The sequence below is a fragment of the Protopterus annectens genome, chromosome 13.part0 (genome assembly GCF_019279795.1).
Source record: "Protopterus annectens isolate FY-2018-M chromosome 13.part0, PAN1.0, whole genome shotgun sequence".
In the NCBI taxonomy this organism is placed as follows: domain Eukaryota; kingdom Metazoa; phylum Chordata; order Ceratodontiformes; family Protopteridae; genus Protopterus; species Protopterus annectens.
Genome location: NC_056747.1, coordinates 1,148,318,106 through 1,148,341,761, shown reverse-complemented (window position 1 = coordinate 1,148,341,761; position 23,656 = coordinate 1,148,318,106). Strand labels below are relative to the sequence as shown.

General features: G+C 40.8%; 1 protein-coding gene across 2 annotated transcripts in view; it reads right to left on the bottom strand.

Moving 5' to 3' along the window:
• Positions 1-23,656, bottom strand: part of ITGA3 (integrin subunit alpha 3) — a 1,049,629-nt gene that overhangs the window by 582,781 nt on the left and 443,192 nt on the right. For both annotated transcript variants that reach the window (XM_044055141.1, XM_044055142.1), the window contains exon 4: positions 22,657-22,906. In XM_044055141.1, coding sequence (XP_043911076.1) covers positions 22,657-22,906 — 250 coding nt within the window. The remainder of the gene's footprint in view (positions 1-22,656; positions 22,907-23,656) is intronic.

Below are 23,656 nucleotides of genomic sequence, written 5' to 3'. Positions count from 1 at the left end.
GCAGATAGTGCAGAGACTAAGGCTATGAGGTATCAATGAGGTGCTTTCTGTACCCAAAGTACTTTACCAGACAATGCTACCGAAAAGAGACATTTATGTCCAGTAGGCTTGCCTATTTAACAAATGTATTACAAAACAGTTACACAATAGAAATTCTATTTGTTCTGCTCTGTAACAGCAGGCAAATGTTAGGGATATATGGAATGAAAGCAAATGATTACAGTAATTCTATACTGCTGAAAGGTCATTAAAACTATTAGTATAGGTTGTGCTTATACAACAAGCAAGAAATGATTTCTTTAGACAGAATAACTAGATTATAAATGGTAAAATGTGCAATGAGAAGAAGAAAATGTAACCGAGACAGGGATTATAGACAATTATGCTACAGGGGTATCTGCTGTGGCTTAAGGCGGTATGTTGAGAGATGGAACTGGCAGAATAAAAGGTCATTGATTACTACAGAAGGCAGACAGGGTGAGGGGGCACATAAAGGAATAAGACCTGGTTACATATGTTAGGCTGGGGAAAAAAGTGTGGATATGACAAGTGTGAAGACAGAAAAATGGGTTAGGAGATAAGGTACGTCAGTCTGTGAGCCTGGGGTGGAAGCATTAATTAGAGACAAAGGCAGAACTTAGAAAAGCTGCAGGTGCTAGGTATTCACTTAAATGTTTGTATTCAGAGGCCCTCTTTTTTAAGATAAGTATGGGAGATATGATGGAGGGAAGGGCTGCAACTATGCTATGTTATGAAGAAGAAAGCAGGATTTGCACATTTTACTGAAAAACTTCAAGTCAGAAGTTGTTCCTTTTAAGCACCTTTATCGAATCATCACATTTTTAGCACCTTTGTTGAATTATCATTTATATAAAAGAAAACAATCAATGTTAACATGTTTATAGTTACAAACATCATACACATGCTTTTATACAATTACCATTAATCCAGCATTCATAAATTGCTCAATTCCTGCCTTCCCTTAAACCTCACTCCTCCTCCAAAACATTATTCTGCTTGTGTTCTTCCCAGTTTCCATTTTTATATAATTTGCTCCTTCTCTATTCTAAAGATCCCACTTACAGTGCCTTTATCTCTGTTACAATGCTCACTACTTTAAATACAGTTGGTTTAGACTTTGACCTCCATTCTCTAATAATTGCTTTTTGGCAGCCATCAGAATTAAACTTAACAAGGCCTTACTGTGTTTAGGCAATTCAGATCCTGTGTACCAGCTCAAAATATAATTTCCTTAGTTACACCATTTGCTCACCAAATATTTCTGACAGAGTACTTTGTAAGGAAATTTTAAAGTCTGCTTTCTCATTACACTCTAAAACATATGTTCCCAGTTTCCTCTTTCTTCACCATTGCACCTGCCACATTTTCCATCTACTTGAGGAAAATTTATTTGCAGTCTGCTCTGGGTATAAAACTACCTATGCAAACACTTCAAAGCCAAAATCCTAAATCTTCTAGACTTTGTGCCACGTTCAGGAGCCATACACACACATCCTCCCATTGTTTCCTTGTGAATTGCTTACCCAATCTCTCCTACCAGTCTTATATAATCTTCTCTGATGGATTCCTATAGTTAATGTGCAATATTTCATATACCCTACTAATTATCCCTTTCTAACAGCAGTTTCTGTTTAAGAGTCAACTAAAGCCTGTACCAGAGCAGGTCTTTCACTTAGGATTCCCTTATCCCTTTTGCTTTGCCTATAACCTGATATCAGCCCCTTATAGGGAAGCCAGTACCTAACCTACAGTCCAAATGTCATCTTGGCCTCTTTCCATTTTGTTATCTTTCCCTCTATAGTTATTTGTTCCAAATACCTTGCTTCCTTTGCCAGTTTTCTCCAAAATATTCCAGCCCTCTCTTGCCTATTCTCTGTACCCCTAAATGCAGTCATCATCAGAATCTCCTTTCTCCATTCTCACATTGGCCAAGTTCTTAGAATACTTTCTGCTACTTTATGAATATAACATTTTGTATAGCTCTTGTTATTCTCCTTAAGAATATACGCCCAAAATCTTACTCTTTCCTTATTTCTTGACTCCCCCCACACTTCATCATCATCCCTTCCACTTTGAGTTATAGCTTTCTGTTATGTATATGAGCCTTAAATATGTAGTTCAAAAATATCCATTCAATGTAGGTAATCCTAAACCACCTTGTTCTAGAGGAAGGATCATTTTGTTCCACTTGATTCCCTTATCCCTACCCAGATAACAACCTTCAACACTTTATTAATTACTGTCTACAACTTCTTCTCGGGTTGACAAAATATACCTCACCAGTGTCTAAAACTAAAGGGACTAAAAATGTTTTCACTGCTTGTAGCTTCCTATCCATTTTTCCTTGGGTAGATGGCAAATATTGCAGGTGCAATGGGGAAGAAAGAGGTAACCGGGAACATATGTTTTGGGAGTGCAATGAGTATAACCACATTCTTCCAGTTTCTCAATTTTTGTGTTATCTTTTGTATAGTCTCTTCCCACACAACCTAAGCTGTCATAACAAAATCCTTTTTAATCCATACTCCTAAATTCTTCATTTTATCATGTCTCCCATAAATTTGGGTACTGCTGAACCAATTCATTAGTTTACAGGTATAGCCTTTGTTTTGTCTTCATTAATTTCATATCCCAAAAAAACTTGAAACCATCTCAGAATGTTCCACAACACTGAGATGTCTTTTTCTAGTTTTCTCAGTTACAAAATAACGCAGTCTATAGATAAAGACACGTTTTCTTGATTACCATACATATTATATCTTCGAATTTCAGAGTCCCTTATTTTCTTTGCCAATGGCTCTAGATATAATGCAAATAAAAAAGGGAAAGATGACAACCCTGCCTGGTTCTTCTATTCCACCACAACTTATCAGAGAGGAATTGCCTTCACTCTCCCATAAATTCTCCAAATCAACCTTATTATTGTGTGAGGGAATTGCCCTAGTCATAAAATCCAAGCTTACTCTTTCAGATGCTTTCTCTGCATCAAGACCCACCAGCAACAGCGGTATTTTCTTACATTCTGCTTCCCTCTGGATAATCATTGCTCTTTTAATGTTGTCAAATGTTTGCCTCCCCTTCACAAAACCACACTGATCCATATCAATCAATTTTGGCAAAGCTTTGCTATTCTTTTAGCTATTACACACATAAATAGTTTATAATTATGGTTTAAAATTGAAATGGGCCTATATGAAGATGGATCTTTACTGTGGTTAGGTATTACAGCCACTAAAGCTTTCATAGGTTCATAGGTTGGTACTAGGCTATTGGCCCTAAGGCCTTTGCTAGCCTAGCCATAACAATTCCCTGGAAATATCTTCCCACAGTATTTACTTCTCTGGGCCCCTGTCTAGCAGGGTGACTGACATGATCCCCGGGGTGAATTTCCTATCTCCCATCCAATCATCAAGGTTCCTTTTGAAAAGGGCCAATGAGGCACTCTGCTTGACATGTATGGGCAGTCTATTCCAGAGTATGGGGAGTCTCTGGGTCAGGAACCTATCCCTCCAGCATGTTTTGTTCCTTGTGATGATAAGGTTTAGATCCCTTTAGTGTGTGGCTCTGAAGAATTGGGATTTCTTTAAGTGGAGCATGTCCAACAGCTCAGGGTTTGACATGGCCTTGCATGTTAAGCAGAAATCGCCTCTGAGTAGACGATATGCCACAGAGTATAGCTGGAGTTTTTTTTTAGACGGTCAGCATATGGCATCTGCTTTAGGCCTGTGATTCTTTTAGTGAGGTATTTCTGTGGCCTTTCCAGCTGTTGCAGATGTCTTGTGAGGTACATACCAAATAGGGTATTATACTCTATAATGGGTCTAATGAGGGATGAGTACAGTGGGACAATGACCTCTTTTTTTCTGGATGAAAATCCCTTAGTGATGAGGTGTGCCACATAGAAGGATTTCCTGACTGTTGTGGCGATGTGGTTATCAAAAGTGAGGCCACTGTCTACTTGTGTCCCTAAGTCTCTCATCACACTTTTAATGTTTAGTGTCCTGCCACCTATGTGGTAGTTCATGGGTACATGTTTTTATAAAAAGGGGATAACTATGCATTTCTTGGCATTAAGCTTGAGCCCATGGCTCTGGCACCAGGCATCTGTTTCTGTAAGGCCCTTTTGTAGAATATCCACATCATTTGGGGATTAAATAATAGCTCTCAATTTGCAGTCATCTGCAAACTTTGTTAGCCAGAGTCCCTTAGTGTTGGCCTGTACTTCAGTGAAGTAGATGCCAAACAAGAGTGGTCCCAGGACTGAACCCTGAGGTACTCCACTTGTCACTTGTCTGGAGCTGGATTTGGAGTTGGCTACTTTTACAGTCTGGGTTCTGTCAGTAAGCCAGTTGGCAACCTATCGAGTGACGTAGGAATTTATGCCCAGCTTAGTAAGTTTCTCTATGATTCCAGAGTGGGGGATGGTGTTGAAGGCCTTTGTGAGGTCCAGATAGGCTGTGTGGACCACCTTACCCTCGTCCACAGCTCTGGAGACCGATTCAAAGAAGTCAATCAGATTCAGGAGACAAGATCAGCCCTTCACAAACCCAAACTGGGTGGGGTCCAGTGTTTGAAGGTTGCCAATGTCTTTGTTTATAAGTTCCATGATAATGCGTTCCATGCACTTGCAGATCATGCTTGTCAGACTGATGGTAGTTCCCGGGTTCCAAGGTGGATCCTCCCTTGTGGAGCAGGATAACTGTAGCTGTGCACCACTCAGTGGGCACGAAGCCTGAGGTGAGGCTATGATTAAACATGACACTTGGGTGGGGTGACAGTTCATTTTGTAGTTCATGTAGTACACAGCCTGGGATGTCATCTGGTCCCATGGATGCTGTATTCTTAGCTTTGGAAAGTGCTGTTTCTACCTGTGTGGCTGTGATTATCAGAATTTGGCAATCTTTTGGTATTGAGATGGGCCCTTTAGGGGGTGACAGGGGGGTGAAGTTGGCACTAAATCGATCTACCAGGATATTGGCAATATCCTTGGGATCAGTATATTTAATGCCATTCTGTTGTAGCTCAGTGCAGATCTGAGCATTGCCATTTGACATAACTACAGAATGCCTTGTGGTTGTCTTTGGAATCTTTGGCAATTTTATTTTCATAACTAGCTTTTGAGGATTTTATGAGGGATCTCAGCTTCTTACTGAGGCTGGTGAGGGAGTTTTTTGCATCCTGGGATTTTTCTCTTTTCTGCAACAGTTTCTTCCTTCTGTTGTATAGTTTGTTTATAGCAGGGGACCACCAGATTGGCTTCCTTTTTTTGGAGAAGAGCATCTTAGTTCTATTTGGGATGGCACGATTCATGCACGAGTGGATGTGCTCGTACAGTGCCTTAGTGTAGGATTCTGCAGTTGAACTTCCAGATCCCGTCTGCATGGGTGTTGTGAAGTTTGTCACTTCTGACTTCAGTAGCATGAAGTTGGCTTTGGAGAAGTTTTTTTAAGGAGGTTTCCTTACTGGGGGGTGCGGGTGGGATGTGGATGTGAAGGGTGATTTGCTTATGGTCAGACCTGACCACTGAGGGGGTGACCACTGGTGTGGAGCATCTATCTCCTATGTTGGTAATGACCAGGTCTAGGATATTGGAGCCTCTGGTGGGACAATGGATTAGTTGATCCAGGGCATTGAAATTTATGAATTCCAAGAACCGTTGGGAAAAGGAGTTGGTACCCGAGTAGTTTTTCCAATTAATGGCAGGGTAGTTGAAATCTCCCAGTATTAGGGTGTTTGGTTGTATCTTAATATTTTCCAGTATGTTTAGGAAGGTGTAGTGAGAATCTTAGGGTATAGTGGGGGATCTGTAGCAAGCTACAATTTGGATTGCAGTCTTACCTAGTGTTAGTTGCACCTGGAGAATTTCAGATGCATTGTGTTGGGCAACTAGCCTGGAGGTGTGAATATCCTTGGTGAATATGGACACTCCTCCACCTTTAGTGTTTCGGTCTTGGTTTTGTGGACGAAAAGTGTGGTAAGAATTGTAGCCTGGTATTGCAGGGGTGCTCTCTGGAGCCTTGAACCAGGTCTCAGTCACTGCACAGATATCGATGTTCTCCATTTTTAGGAGTGCCTCGAGAGAGTGCATTTTGAGGTTTAGACTTCTAGCATTGAGTAACATTACCTTCAGATTTTGCATGCTTGTATCTGTTACGGTGGTGGTTTTATCCTTTGAACCTTGCCTAAAAAAGGCACTACAGTGGTGGCAAGAGCTTTAGCCAGTAACCTGAATCCCAGGGGTGACAGGTATGTTGATGCTTCCCCTCATTTTAAAATACTGTTAAACAAACCTTCCAGATCTTCATAACTTTCTTCCCTCCTAGCTTCCAAATATCCCCAGGAATACCATTGATTCCTGGAGACTTTCCTGCAGATTGATTACATAACACCATTTTTATCTCATCTTCTACTAATTTTTGACACTCATCTACCTCTAACCTTGGCATATTTAATTATTTTATAAATATTTCAATTAGTACTTTTTCCTGATATCCACATTCCTCTGCTTTATATAAGTTTTAATAAAATTTCTGAAATACCTCTTAATAGCCTGATGAGTCAGTATGCAATGCTATGGAGTGCATCATCATGGACCTGCTTAAGAAAGATATAGGCAATCTCCAAATTCTTGACCCCACACAGTTTTGCTTTGTCAAGGGGAGATCCTGCCTGCTGAACCTGGTTGACTTCTTCGAGGCAATCACCAAGGCTGTGGATGAGAGTAAGGCAGTGCTTGCAGCCTACCTCGACCTGGTCAAGGCCTTTGATACCATTTCCCACTCAGATATCAGTGATAAACTCACCAAACTAGGCATCCATCCTTACATCACTAGGTGGGTTGCAAATTGGCTCACAGACAGGACTCACAGAGTGAAAGTTCTGGATTCCAAGTCAGGCTGTCGACCAGTCACGAGTGGAGTCCCACAGGGCTCGGTCCTGGGCCCTGTCCTGTTTGTCATCTACTTTTCAGAAGTCCAGGCCAACACAGAAGGACTCTGGCTGACCAAGTTCACTGATGACTGCAAGCTAGGAGTCATTATCAACTCCCCAAGTGATGCAGACATCCTACAAAATGGCCACTCTGAGACCAATGACTGGTGTCGGAAACCATGGCCTGAAGCTTAAGACTAAAAAATGCGTTATCATCCCCTTTGGAAAAAACTCAGTTCCCACAAATTACCATGTTGATGGGAGTCCACTGAACACTGAAGGGACCATAAGGGTTCTGGGCACCCAGGTCGACAGCCATCTCACCTTCGACCACCACTCTGCCACTGTGATCAGAAAGTCCTTGCACATGGCACATCTTAAAATCAAAGGTTTCACATCCAGGAAGAAATAGGTCATCATGCCTTTCTACTCATCCTTCATTAGACCAATCATTGAATATAATGCCCCATTTGGCATGTACCTGACCAGACACCTACAACAGCTGGAGAGGCCACAAAAGTACCTCACAAAAAGGATCCTAGGGCTTAAACACATGTCCTACATGGACAGACTCAAGAAACTTCAGCTGTTCTCAGTCTCTTATTGTCTACTTAGAGGTGATCTCTGCTTGACTTACAAAGCCATGTCTAACCCAGCCCTACTTGGAATGTTACACCTAAAGAAATCCAAATCCCCCCATGTCAACACACTGCAAAGATCACAACCTCAATACCACAATTAATAGAACATGCTGGAGGGACAGGAACATCTCCCAAAGACTGCCCATACTCTGGAATAAGCTTCCCATTCATGTTAAGCAAAGCACCTCACTGGCCCTCTTCAAGAGAAATTTTTTACTAGTGGATGGGTAACAGAAAGATCACTCCAGGGATCATTCCAATTGCCCTACTGGATAGAGGCACTGTGAACTAACATAGGGTGGCACGGTGCCTGGGCAATTTTTTTGGGCTAGGCTTGTAAAGAGTCCAGGGCCATTAGCCTAGTACACACTTATGAACCTCTACAGGATCTCTGGTAAGTTTTCTTGTTACAGGCTCACTATATTTGGCAGCAACCCTTTCTACTTCCTGTTGTTTAAGTTGTTGTGCTAAGAATTTTGTGCTTTGGAGTTATTATCAAAAAATAGTTTCTTGGCAGCAATCTTTCTAACCTCATGCATATTATCCAGACACTCCTTTATTTTCTCTTTAGCACCCTGTGGTTGCTCCTCTTCTTGTTCTGTGAGATTCCTCATTTTCTGCAACACTTTAACCTTTGTCAGCCCTCTAAATAATTCTGGTTACTTCTTAGTCATATTGCTTTTTCTTTTATTTCTACCCTGTTTTTAAATTCTGCTTCCACTTTATCCCACTCACTAGCTAGAATGTCTGGAGAAATTTCTATCTTTCCTAATAATTCAAAAGGAATGTTCACTACACATTACTTAAATGTATCTACTTTTAGCAGGTAGGTGGGGAAGCACCAGTGTCTCATTTTTACTTCATTACCCTGCATTTTTACCTTAGTTGTTATTGTTGCATTGTCTGAAATAGTTATTTGATGTATGTCAAAGCTTTCAATTAAATTGCACATGTTCCTGCGAAATATAATTTCTATCTAGTCTACACAATTATTGTATCATGGAAGATAATATGTAAATATTGTTTGAGGTCCTACATCTGAATGCACACTTTCTATACTAAATATGTTCACATATTTCTTCAGATATCTACCCTCTTTTGTTATATTTTCCCTTCTAGACCACCCACATATATTTTCACTGTTGGAAATCAAGTTCTAGTCCACACCTATAAGTAATATTCCCTGCTGAAAGATGATTATTTCTTCCAACATTTTCATAAGCTCCATAACTGCATTCACCCAAATATATCTTCACTGGTGGAAATCAAGTTCTAGTCCACACTTATAAGTAATATTCCCTGCTGAAAGCTAATTATTTCTTCCAAAATTTTCATAAGCTCCATAATAGCAGTTTTAGGTTGAATATAAACACATGCTAGCATAATCCTTCTCCATTGCTAGTAGCCTCTCACTATCATAAATCTATCTTTTCCTCCTCTTCTGTCACTATTGAAGCTCCTCTGGCAATTAGTATCAGTACTCTCCTTTTCCTTTGTCCCTGACACACTGCTGAATATCTGTACTGACATCCTTTTTTATCAAATTCACTTGTTCATGTCTTTCCAAATGTGCCTTCTGTAGCACTATTATTTGCAATCTGCATTTCTTAATATAATTCAATACTCTTACGTTTTGATTATGGTTATGAGGCCATTCACATTCCAACTATGTTTAGTGCAGCCATTATGATAGGAAGTTATTAATTCCACCTATTATATATGAAAGCTTTTTTACATGCCTGTTTCCAGATTTTGTGTTACATCCATCCATTAATGTTTGGCAGGTTGATCTTTTATACTGTTATTTGTTGTCATCTCCAGTTAAAATTAGGTCACATATTATAATATGTTTTGTTTTAATGAAAACCCTAAAAAACACCCTTAGAACACCCCCATAACCTATTAACTTAAAACAAATACACAAAACTATGTACACCTTCAAATAATGAAGTTTAACTCTCTTGTTAGAAACAATTACCCCAAACAAAGAGCTGCACACACAGGCATAGCTTAACCTAACATTAGGGTTATCCATGCTAAGATTCATGTTACAGCCTATGTTCCTATTTGCACTAATTGCTATTTTTTCTTGTCTTATCTTCACACCCCAAGTGAAAAAAAACAGCTTATATGCTTTCAGAAAACATTAACCTTTAGCCTTACAAAATGCTCCAGTTTTTATTGCTTTTCCCTATAGTTAGCTTGTCTCCATGGAAACACAAGTACAAAATTTACAGCTCTGTAAACATCTCAACTTACACTGAGCATTTATTTGCTAAAGAAAAACTTTTCATTACATTCAGTGCCCTCTTATTTACTTGCTGACACAAAACAGCTTGTTATTACATCAAGTCAAAAACCTTAATCCAGATATTGCAACAGTAAGAAAGTATCAACTATATATACATATATATATATATATATATATATATATATATATATATAAAATGTATCAATGCTACATATATTATAATCTATGCACTTTTATACCTCACCCCCGCCTCAATAACTGAAGATTACAGCATAATAACTTTACATTGTAATGGCTACATTTCTTAAAACTAAAAAAGAAAAAAGGCGCTTGTTTACTTTATTACCTTTATCACATACAGTAATGGAAAATGCTTTACTATATAACAAACAATTTATATCAAGAAATGTTTTATATAAATATAGTTAAGCACACAAAAATGTTTTAAATACAGTTACTTTTCTTTCTTTCTTTTTTTTGTTTTCTCATTCCCTTCAGTTTCTTTCCAAACATTAATTACATGAAGTAGGGCATATGCATTTCAACCCCCCCCCCCATAAGTTTAACAAGGTCAACAAAAGTCCAATCTTCCACCTTTTTTATAAAGCCATATTTCACAAATTTGATGCTTTATAATCTCACATCTATTCACTAATTTCAATGTTGTCAGTCTTCTTCATGTTCATCTCCATCTTCCAACCCCAGACTCTGGTTCAAGTCCAAGGTACTATAGATTCTTTTAATCAGCTCCTGTGCTTTTCCTTTGAAAACTGGAAAAGGTTTCACTGACAAAGTCTCTGTATAAGCTTTATCAGAAGAATGAGAAGTGAAGTCTCTTTCTGTTTGATGGCTCACGTTTTGTTGAATGAACTTTTGTATTTCCTCCTTAGCCTGTTCTACATCAAAATTATTTTGATCATCCAGGAAAAATATTCTGAAGACAGTGTGGCACAGCAGCCTGAATCTCATACCTATCTCTCACCATTCCATGATTACTAGGATAAGTTGCTTCTCTTCTGTCTGGTGTACAGTTTCATAGTTTCATAGTATAGTACTAGGCTATCTGCCCTGGGGCATTTGTAAGCCTAGCCATAGTGATGTGGTTTTTGCCACCCCATGAAATGGTACAAAAATGTACAGAATAAATCTAGAATACTGTGCCTCTGTCTAGTAGTGACACAGTGAAGGTCCCCTTATATAATAGAATTAGTTTACTGTGCCCCTGTTTAGCAGTGACACAGATGTGACCCCTGGGGTAAACTTACGATCTCCCATCCACTCATCAAGATTTCTCTTGAAGAGAGTCAGTGAGGGGCTCTGCCTAATACGAACTGGGATCCTGTTCCAAAGCATGGGAAGCCTTTGAGTTATGAATCTATCCCTCCAGCATGTCCTATTCATACTTGTGCCTAGGTTTAAGTCTTTAGCTCTCGTGGTCCTGAATAACCATTTTCCACAAACACTCTACTGTCTCGACTTTTTAATACCTTGCCTTTTGCTGCAGTTTGTCAGGATCAATTCTTTCTGCTGGTGTGATTCCATCTTTACTAACATAGGTTTTGGCTGCTTTCTCATGGCCAGGTGTATAGCATATACACAATGCACCTTTTCATTTAACAAATCATGCCTGCCTATTTGCTTATTTGTGCCTTCATAAAATTAATACAATCTGGTCCTCCCAGGTTCTCTGGTACAGCAGAAAATCTCAGGTTTTCCCTGAAACTTCTGTCTTCTATTTCTAGCATTTTTATTAAACAGCTCTTCTTCAGCAGTCAGCCCACCTTTTCTTCATTTTGACCACTGATTTTTGCAGTTTTATCAGTTCATCTGAATAGCTATTTAAAGCTGCTTCCATTTTTCCAGACCTGTATTTCAGTTGACATAGTTCTTCAATGTTTGTTTGTTTTTTTAATTTTAATCAGCACAGAGTACATTTGATTTTTCCATCTAGATTACAGGAAGCCACGTCTTGCTCCAAACCTGAATCTTAGATGGATTTTTGATGTACAGCTGAAGCATTTTCCCACTCAGTGTTTTCTCTTTACTTTTTCTAGTTAATTTCTTTTCAGGCACTCTTAACTTTCATCTCTGCTGGCATTAAGGCAGAGTACTTACTAGCCAGTAACTGAATTTACTAAATCTTCTAGAGTTTCTGACCTTTATCTCTCAGTTTATTTTTTCACATTGGGAAAGCTGAAATCAAGCTGTTAATCATTGTTCAGCCATCTTGGAAATCTGTCTGTAGATGTTCTTAAATGGTTGATACTCAATTTCACCTTAGTATAGACAAGTATTTGGTGACCTATCTACTATTTCTGGATTTTTTATAAATACAAAAGGCATTGACTGATTGGTTTTAGTTGTATGTTTACAGTACAACAGTTAAGGATGTTATTTAGCGATAGGCAGAATGGGTTTTATGACAGTTTATGAGTTTAACAGAAAGCACAGTCATGTTAGGCACTTACCAGAATTGCAGATGTTCACGTAGGTTCAGTTTTGCAGTACTTAATCTTGATATTTAATGCTTGCAGGACACTGGAGGCCAGTCCAAATACCAAATCTCTGATCCTCCCTCTCTGGCATGGTGGATCCTTTCCTCTTATGATATCATCACATCAGTACTATAAAGAATAGTCGGCCTGTGGCAACCTGAAGGCATTCTTGCCCCTGACTGCAAGGTATAGATCCTAAGTTCCACATCATGACTTGCCCAGTGCTGACCCAACTGTACAATGCTCTTTGAAGTTCACTGACTATAGTGATAACTCCCACATTTAGCCAATGGTGGATTGTTGGCTTGTAGGATGGTGGAGACAAATCCTGCCTTGGCCTGGACATGGCCCCTAAGTTTTAAGGCTTGTCAGAGCTACGGACTGACAACCAAGTTGCTTTTTCCATAATGATTTGGGTGGAGACACCCCCTTAGGAAAGCTGTGGTAGTAGCTATGGCCCTGCTAGATTGAGCACTGACAGAGACAGGGACTTGTTTTTTGTGGTGAAGGTATCAAAAGGCATTTCAAATAGCAATCAATTTGGAAATGGCTTATTTGTTTGTTCACATTTCCCTTCCTTTCTATTGGCAAAGGCAACAAAAAATGATCTAATTTTCTATTTGTTTTTGTTCTCTCCAGATAAAAACTAAGCTGTCAGTGTACATCAGTGGAATACAAAAGTCTTTCCCTTTATTTTGTGGTAGGGGGAAGAAAACTAGAAGATGGTTGACCTGATTTAAAGAGAGTTCAGTTACCACCTTAGGCATGAAAGTAGAATTACTGCTTAAAGTGACCCTGTCTTTATGAACAGCTACAAAAGTTCCTCTACACACAAGAGCTGATAGTATAGAAATCCAGCTTGATGAGGTCAAGAGTACCAGCAAAGCAATTTTCCAAGTCAGCATCTTGATGGGGGCTGAAGAAGCTCATCCAAAGTGTGGCAAGGTTAACTTTTCCTAGTAGAAAATTGAAGGCCAATGACAGGGTGAACTCTTTCCTAGGAGGTTCTTAAATGATGGACCCCTCTTGATGCACTGCTTCATAAGCAGCTGTGGGAGAGCAAGAGTTTCTAATTTAAAACTAGCAGAAATAGCTATGACATGTGCTTTCAAAGGTGTAAAATAAGCCTTCTTTGAAAGAAATTGACAGCTAGTTGAGGGCCTGACAGCTGTGCTTCTTTTGGTTGTTAACCTATGTTCTGGCATCAGTGGGAGAACCTTTCCACTTTGCTAGATATGACTCCCTGGTGATGTCTTTTCTGGCCTTCCTCAATGTGTAACACACTGCATAAATTATGTGGCTGGTGGGGATGAGCACTAGATCATCCACCCTGTCAACCTTAAGGTCCTTAGGTTATGAAGTATGAAAGACTCCTTGCCCTGGGACAGAAGGTTTACATGTGGGGCAGCAATTGGGGTTTCTTCTGGCTAGGCTAAGTAAAATGGAAAACCAGTGCTGCCTTGTCCAGAAGTGTGCTGGTGATATCATCCTTGGCCTTTCCTCCTTGACCTTCTGCATAATCTGGATAAGTAGAAAGCTAAGAAAAGCATACAGCAATTGACTTGCTCATGGAATGGAGAAGCCATCTATTACCCAAGCCCACTTTTGTAAAAATAAAAAGGTCTGTTTTTGGCACACCCCACTTGTGAACCAATTTTTCTCAACATCCATTCATTGGGAACCAATAATAACCTGCTTAGTTTGTCTGCTGAATGCTGTTCTGCCAGGCAATGTTTTGGGTCATGAGGGTCAGCCCTGAGTTCTGGGCCACCTCCCATACATGCACTGCCCTCTAGGAGTGTGTCCTCCTTTGCTTATTTAAGTGTCACATGACTGTGGTATTGTATATTTTGATCAACAGTGGTGCCTGAAGGCATTGATGGCAACAGCACTGACAATATTTATTTTATGTTTATGTTTATCTGCCTCCTGGATATCTGCTTATCCCAAATGTCCTGGAACCTTGGGTCCCCTGAGTGGGCATCCCAACAAGCATTTCACGCATTTGTTGTGGTCACCAAGGACCCAGACTCCCTTACACAGCTGGATATTCTTTGTCCACCATGCAATTTCAGTCATTATGCAAGCGGGCAATAGAATATTTATTTATAATGAGTTGAAATGCTGGTGCCATCTGTTCCTCAGGTGCGACTGGAATTTTCTCATGTGCAACCTGATCAGAAGGGACCACTAAAATGCATGATGCCACGTAACCTACCAGACAGACAAGCTTCATGACTGAAATGCTGTGGAGACTGATCATCCTAATGAAGTACTGTCTGGAGGATGAAAGGCCCCTTGTTCTTTTGAGTCCAGTACATCTCCCAGGGAGGTAACTCATGTGGCTTGTGTTAGCTGGGATTTCTGATGGTTTAGGGATAGTTCTACTCTCTGGAAGCAGTCCAAGGTAATTTGCATGGCTCTCTGAATCTTCAAAAGTGAGGAATCCTAAATCAGTAATCATCTAGATATAAACAGATGCATACATCCTTTGCCCTGCAAAAAGCAATCACGAGAGACAGACATTTTGTAAAGACCCTGAGAGCAGTAGACAAGCCAAGCAGCAAAACAGTAAACTGGAAATGAGAACCCCCTGCCTGAAAACTTAGGAACCATATATGTTTCCCTGAGCTATAGGTGTTGCAAAAGTAGGCATCCTTTGGATGCAGGGTCACCATTAGGGCTGCTTGGAGCATTAAGGAGGAGTAATTTTTGTAACGTTAGCATTTTGAACTTTGGGACTAACAGGAATTTGCAAAGTCTTGATAGGTCCAGGACGGGTCTCCAATATCCTTCAATTCTTGGGACTAGAAAAGTTTGGTGTAAAATTCTACTTTTGTTTCTTTTTTTTGTACTAATTTTGTGGAACCCTGTGCCAGCAAGCTGTCCACCTGTAGGGGGCTGAAGTGCACTTGGGAACTGGTAGAATATCTAGGAATCTAAGTGTTCTTTTACAACCTACATTGTAGCCTGATCTCATTGCCTCCATCTCTTACGTGGTGTCTTCCCACTGGTCTGCAACATATTTTCTTACGAAATGTGGTGGGGATGGGGAGAATTTTTTCAATGAGAGAGAGGTGTTATTGAGAGTTACAGCTACTCCCTCTTAATGTTGTGTGTCTCAGATCTACCTTTAGAGTCAGTGAAACTTATTTTTCATTTTGTGTTTTTCCACTGCTCTGCTTCGGAGGAAAGGATCAGCCTTTTCTTGGATAGTTTCCAAAACATATGGGTTGTGAGGGCTGAGAATTTATTTAATAGATTGCATAGTTTTTCCATTTTCCTTTAGTTTTTTGAACACTTTTCAGCAGGAACTGACAAAGCACTCTTTACTCAAAGGGGTATCAAGGAATTTCGCCTTAGCATGTTCTGGAAGGGGTTGGCCCTTCAGCCAGGCATGACCCTTGACTACAGACCTCATGGCTTTTGCATTGCTTGACTGCATCTACTATGTCACAGCCACACTTATCAGACTGCCTTCACAGAATGCCAGGCAACCTGACAGCCAGTGTTGCATAAGTCCAGTGTCTCCTTTTTAAGGCTCTTATTCTGTATACACTCTGCCTCCTGTCTCAGTTACTAGACTCCTGGTATTTCAGCAAATAAAACTGTCAGTTTACAGAGCCCTAACAGCCAGGGAAGCTGAGATGTATCTTTTCTTATGAAAGTGATCAAAGTTCCTACTCTACCTGTCATTAGGTATGGGATTCCAGTATGCAGCCCACTACATCCATCCTTTACTGGAATCCAAAGACACCACTGCTGGATTTGGCATTGGGTTCTTATACAGGTGTTTGTGGGTCTCACGGACCCTGCAGAAGTGGACTAGCTTCTTAGGGTCAGTGGGTTGGGAATCTCGCTGCAAGGATAGAAAACATCTGCATGATTTTTAAGACTGTAGGAATGGCAATGTGTCCAGGTTTAGGCAGACCAAGAAGTTGTCTGCACCTAATCTGATCTGTTACTCAATGAAGGTTATCCCCAAAGACAAATCTTCAGAAGATGAAGCTGATGATAGGGTGTCTTCAGAATCAAAAGAAAGGTGGCTAGGAGAACTCATCTAGAAATGTCAGTGCCTCTATTTCCAAGTCAAAGGAATGTGAGTGTCCTCTGGGAGAAGGCTCTCATGGGATCTGTGTCTCCCCTGGAGAATATGACAACTGGGGGAGGGGGGGGTGACAAGGCAATGCCTCTTCTTTTCTTTCCTGGGAAGAACATTGAAATGTTCTGGTATATCCCTAGCACAGAGTCTGGTGGTGAGATAGATGGTATATCCCTAGAATAGAGTCTGGTGGTGAGATAGATGGTATATCTCTAGCACAGAGTCTGGTGGTGAGATAGATGGTATATCCCTAGCACAGAGTCTGGTGGTGAGATAGATGGTATATCCCTAGCATAGAGTCTAGTGGTGAGATAGATGCTATCAAATGGCCATCTCCTACAGTAGTAAGTGGATCAACATAATAGAGATATGTCATCTTGTAGGTGAGGGCAACTCCCCATGGTACTCCTATACATCGACCTTTGAAATGTAACACAGCAACCTGGTTGTTCTGAATGGCTCATAGCTGCATTTGAAAACTATGTGATAACATGCAATGTTGCTCTGAACGCCTTCATAATGGTACTACCTACTCTCTTCCAGAAGATACTGGCAACATAGTAGCAAACACATTCAGTGCAAATTTAAGTACAACTATCGAAAGCCCACTGATCCCTGAATCATTCAGAACACCCCATCAATAAAGAACAAGTACTGAATGTGCCACATCATCACTAAACAATATGTACTGAATGTGCCCCATCATCACTAAACAACATGTTCTGAATGTGCCCCATCATCACTAAAGAACATTTACTGAATGTGCCCCATCATCACTAAAGAACACATACTGAATGTGCCCCATCATCACTAAACAACATGTTCTGAATGTGCCCCATCATCACTAAAGAACATTTACTGAATGTGCCCCATCATCACTAAAGAACACGTACTGAATGCGCCCCATCATCACTAAATAACATGTACTGAATGTGCCCGGTCATCACTAAAGAACATGTACTGAATGCGCCCCATCATCATTAAAGAACACGTACTGAATGTGCCCTATCATCACTAAAGAATACATACTCAATGTGCTCTCCAAGACTAAAATATTTCTTTCATGGAACCTGGTAATACATCTGGCTGTTTAATAAACAGCACTAAGTAAGCCCTGGCAGAGCCATTCCTTAAACTATTTAACCCGAGTTTAGCCACTGGCTTTGTCCCTGAGGTTTGGCACACAGTTGTAATGATGCTACTCTACAAGGCTGGCCCATCACTGACCTTGAGAATTAGAGGCCCATCAAACTGACAAGTTTTATTTGCAAAACCATTGAACATATTTCAACTGACCTGATAAACTATGCATTTAAAATCTCATCGGGCTACACCCATAGCAATTTGGCTTTAAAAAGGGTAGATCTTGTCCAATGAACATGGTTAACCTCCTTGAAAGGGTAACACAGGCTATTTGTCAGAGATTACATTGTCCATACAGCCTACCTGAAGCTAGCCAAAGAATTTGATACTATTCACCATGCTAGCTTAGTTACTAAGCTAAATGCCTGAAAATAGAGCCCTATGTAGTAAAACTGATAGCAAATTGGATAAAAGACAGAAGCCACAGGGTATGGGTAGCAGGTGCCTTACCATAGAGTATGAAGGTGACCAGTGGGGTCCCACCGGGTTCAGCATTTACTTTTCTGCTCTCTAGACCATGAGTCAAGACCTTTGGCTAACCAAGTTTGCAGATGACTATAAACTGGTAGTTATTGTTAAATCAGCAAGAACTTACACTTGTACTAACTGGTGTACTAAAAACTCAAATTAAATGCTAAAGGGTGCATTATTGTCTCATTTGGTAAACAAACCTCCACTAAGCATATGACATAGACACCACCCCAGTTCAAAAAGAAAATGGTCTTAAAAACCTTAGAAGCTGTGTTGATAATTACCTCTCCTTTGATATTTATCTAACAACAGTAGTATGAAAGAGCTTCTATTTAGCACAGCTAATCGCCAAGTAAATATCATCCAAATCTATGGAGGTCATTTGCCTCTTCCATTCAGCATTGATTGGGCCAGTTATAGAATACAGTGGTCCTTTAGGATGTACCTCACTAGACATATCAAACAATTAGAAAGACCTTGGTGGCTCCTAACTTAGACAATCTCTAGATTAAAAACCCTAAGCTACCTGGAAATACTGAAATATTTTTCTCTTTATTCAGTATATCAAGGACTTCTGAGGGTAGGTTTATGCCTTGCCTTCCGTGTCATTAGGGACCCAATAATCCTGGATCTCTTGTAGTCCCACAAATGCCAGAAACAGATAATTAACTTTTCATCAGCAAATAAATAAAACCTGATGACAATATAGGATCATTACACAGCACCTTCCCGACTTCTGGAATACACACCTACTGCAAATGATGCTGTGTGATATACTTAATTTCCCTCGAAGAGGAACTGGAAGGATATTCACAAATTCATCTCTGGCTTTACTGTCTTTGCCCTTATTGAAAAAAGAAATACAGTCTAAATCTGGATCTGGGCAAGGTGTAAATGGTCACAAGACTCATTGACAGCGAAAGAAAAAAGGTTTTCTCATGAGTAGTGTATGCAGTACTGCAGAAAGGTTTGATTTTCTCCACTTGCCACATATGGCAGAGGTTCTCATTTCCTTCATTCCCAGACAAGTCATCCTGAGGGATAATAGCCCATGGTCAGGGGGGGGGTACACTGGATGGGGAGGTCTGTGTGAAACAGGGAGAGCAGTTGTCAACAGATGGTCAGCTGTCAAAAGCAGAGACCAAAATAAAAAAGGAATAGTGGGAAGGGTATACAAGGACCTCCAGTTCCATAGGACGGAGAATGCATCTATGGACTTTCACTCTTGCTCTGCTGCACCAAAAAGAAGAACAGAGGGTGAGTGCTCCCTTCTGAGTGACAAACAGGTAGACATTCTAAGTGCCCCACTTGTGGAAGATCAGGAATAGACATGGTTCAGAATCTGCAGCTCTAGGACTGGAGCGAAGGAGTGGGCATCAGTGTCCACAAGCTCGTTCACTTGTCCTGAGACATGAACTGCTGACAGATGTGCACTACTTCTCTCCACAGAGATACAACTGTGTGCTTTTTTATATACCACATGAGGGAGTGCGGTGGTGGTGCTGCGGTAGCGTTGTCACCTCACAGTCAGACGCTGTCCGATTCGATTCTCAGCTAGAGCATCTTCTGCGTGGAGACATGCGTGAATTGGCGTACCTTTGTTGAAGGTTGTGCATCAGGGCTGGTAACTCAGCACGTAAAAATCAACTACCAATAATTAGTGGACTGGAGTTCCACTGTGGCGACCCCTAACCAGGAAAAGCCGAAAGACACAACAACATGAGGGAGCATCCTTAGTAGGACTTTGTATGCAAGCCCATTAAGGTCAGGAAGACTTCCCATACCTCCAATTACCTAACATGAAACCAATCTCATTAGGAGGACCATGATCTTTGAAGCATATGGAAATTGATGTGGGCTTGGTGTCCTGCCAGTGAAGCATCCCTCACTGCTGGGAACTGTCCATTCTCTTAAGACCAGTGATGGTAGTATTACATGCATATGAAACCTCTGAGAGTTTACTGACTCTGCAGCCTCTGACAGATCATGCTTCACTGCAACATTCATATTCTCAGAAGTACGAACAGCAACACAAAGATCATGGCCAACATCATGCCCAGATGGTACAGTAGAGTTCAGCCCTGGACCCTGACCTGTGTCTACACCCATGACACTGTATCCATGAATCCTACGGCTCTCTCCCTTGCCACATCTCACATTATCCTGATAAACATTCTAAGAAGTGCAAAAAGCAAAATGACAATAATTTCAGGTAAAAATGATGCAGCCCACTGCAAAACTGGAGAGACCATCTGTACAAGCCACTCACATTGATGTACCAGAAGACATTAATTATGGCTAGTGACATCACTTAGACACACTGAGGCAGCAGAGATATTACACCTTGGACAGTAACAAACATGAAGTGATTGTACCTGATGTGCTGGTTGGTTACGGAGGTACACAGTAGGGTGAACACTATAAAGTCCATTTAGGATCCATAAAAGTTAGAAGCAGAGTTCTCAAATCTGTTGCAAATGAAGCACAACTTTTATTGATACTTAAAAGTATAGTCTGGGTTCGTCCAAGACCTCTAATGAGATGGACTAATGACTGTACATGGCTCCTTCTGTGTAATGACCTGCAACTTCTAAGACATAGCCATATGTGACTGTGTCCAGAAACCACTGCCCTTTTATGATGGCTCTCAAACTGTTGGTGAATTCGAAGATGTCCCAGGCAGCCCCAGCCTTGTCTGGTTGTGGCATTCAAGCTGTTTTCTTGGGAGACCTGGAGGCTACAGGAGGTAAGAAGGCTTATTGGTCTTTTTGCATTGGCTACATCAGGCAAAGGAAGATGAGGGAGTTGGGTGGTGTGTAGGAATACAGCAGTCCTCCAGAGTAACTTTGGCTTGCATCAGAACAGTCAAAATGTAATGGGCATATGGATGCAGGCTTTAGAAGCAATAGAGTCTGAACAAGGTCCTCCTCGAGTCCAGAATCAGGGAGGACTGTGAGTTTTTCCAGCTTTGGGACACAGGAACTCAGATAGGTTACATGAATAGATGGGGATTTAACATTAATGCTGCAAAAGAGTACAGTCTTCTGCTACAGATCTCTAGAACTTTAACTCTATATATAGAAAATAGACACCAAAATATTGCAGCCTGTAGAATATCTGCAGGACAAATAAGTTCACAGAAGAGGCAGCTTTTATACACCTAGTCAAAGACTTGTTATACTCTGTCAGGGGTTTGTACAGTTTGCCTACATTTTTGAGGGAGAAAGAATTAGAATCAAAAGTGCCTTCAGGCTGCCAAAATAGCATCCACGACAACACGTTCCATCAGGGGGATGATCCAGAGCTCCTCCACATTCTTCCCCACTTGATCATTCAAATACCCCAAGGGGAAAAAGAATAACAGGCCCAGCCTAGCTGTTGGAACTCATAAGCCCCAGTGTGCCTCCCAATACAATGTCATCTATGTGGGGGGGGGGGGGGGTTAGTTGGCGATGGGATGCATTGCCCTGGTGTTTAATAGTGACAATGGACCTTAGGTCTTCACAATAGTCATATAAGCCAGAGATGGAGAGAGTTCTTAATCTCCATTACCTCCATGCAAGCTCTCATGCAGCCAAGGGCATGGGTGATCACGCAAATGTCATGCATTGGGTGTTCAGTAACTCACTACATGGACATGACAGAACACCCACTGAAGGTAGTGTGCACAAAATCCAGCACTTGCAACAATCCATATTCCCTAATGATGTGGTCTACATCCATGACTCAGGTTCTCTCCAGATGCTTGAACATCTGCATGATGTCCAAGCCGTGACCCATACACCTCAGTGTTGAACAATATGGTGGCCTCACCCATCCTTAGTCAAAAGATCCTATTGGGCAGCCACTCCTCATATCAGTACAGCTGTCCTTGGGCTCTAGCCAATCAGCTCACCACTAGGAACAACATACATCACAAAATGCACCCCTCAGGGTGGGATTCTTGGTTCTTGGTTGCTTGGAAAAGTGCAGGGTTAGCACATATTTAAGTCCTAGCTACTTAATAATGAAAACAGAACCTGAAAAAAAACTAGTAGGCTTATGGGAATGAAGCACGTAATGTAGTTAGCATGTGATGTCACACTGTTCAAAAAAAAAAATCACACTCCCTGGAGCACAAGATCATCTGAAAAAATTCTGTATTGTGACTGGGACTGATGGAAAGAATTGCACAGACTACAGACTCCACCCATGAGGGTAATCAATATTAGATCTAGAAAACACTGCACTTGACATATTTTAACTAAATGACTAATGCTTATGACTCAGTGTTATTTCATTTTTTTGATTTCTCCAAATGTTTTGGGTTTCTAACACAATGACAGGAATGGACCTCCTTCCTAAGTCAGGGTACAATTAGAGTTCATCAAATTAGTACTGCCTCAGTCTTTGATATTAGCCAAAAGTGCTCTTCTTGGCAGCCACAACATACCCAGAATTCCTTCTCTCAGAAGTTCACTAATATGAGGCAGCTAATAACACCATGAGGTCAGCTGTCAAAAGACTGGAACTTACTGAACCATTTCAGGAGCTCATTATTAATCACTTGAAAAAATGTTGCCTTCTACAGAATCCATACACTATTCAACACATTCCCCTAACCTTGCCAGTTGTAACTTCCAGGTGCTCCAAAGTACATTCCAGATGGAATAAAGCCAGCAGCCATTCCTAGATTGCACATTCCCTGATCATTATGGTCAGCGTTTGGATTGCACAGCTCAAGGGGATCAGTCTGCCAGTCGTCACTGATATTCAGCTTCATATCATTGTCTCGTGGGTAACAACGCCCAATCATACGCCATTGTTCTTCTTGGCCAGACAGTACGATAGCAACATATCTGTGGCCACAGGCCTGCAAGAAAAAAAAAGAAAATAATTAGAATTAGAATAAAGCAATCACTAAATCTCTATAGTAAACATAAGAACTATAAATGAGATGAATGCAGAGCTAAGTTTACGTCTCACAGTTTTGATCTACATAAGTGGAATTCTGCAAAAATCACTCAGCAAAGTTTTCAGGTAAGCCCTGAGAGGACACATTTTCATCTAATGAAGTTAGTTAATGAATAAAGCCCTGACTACATCATAGCTGATCAGAGTTCATTTAGCAGCGTAGGTGCCTGTAGGAGACGGCTTGTGATGATGGTAGTGAATGGCCATTACTGCCTCACCCATCTTAGTGGGAGGGAGGCAGTCCTGGATCACCATATGCCTGATATCTATAGCAGCACTAAGTATTACACCAAGTGCAGACCAAGCCTGCATATTGAGGCATCACAATGTTTCCTTGAAAGACAGCAAAAGTGTAGCTCAGAAGGGGATGAATTGCTCTTAGAATGACAGCTTAGGCCATTCCACAGGATCAACAAGCGGGTCCACTTCCTATCACCTGATTCTTCCTGATTCCCAGGTAGGAATGAATGGGCCATAGGGCTTTTGCCCAGCCTCGGAATGACTAGGTCACATTTCCCCAGAAAGACTGGGGCAACTGTGGAGGTAGAGGAGGCATCAGGCAAGGTCCTGGGGAGCAAAAAAAAAAAATCAATACTTGGAACAAAAATGGATGGTTATAAAGTTGCTCTAATGAGGGGCAAGTGAATAT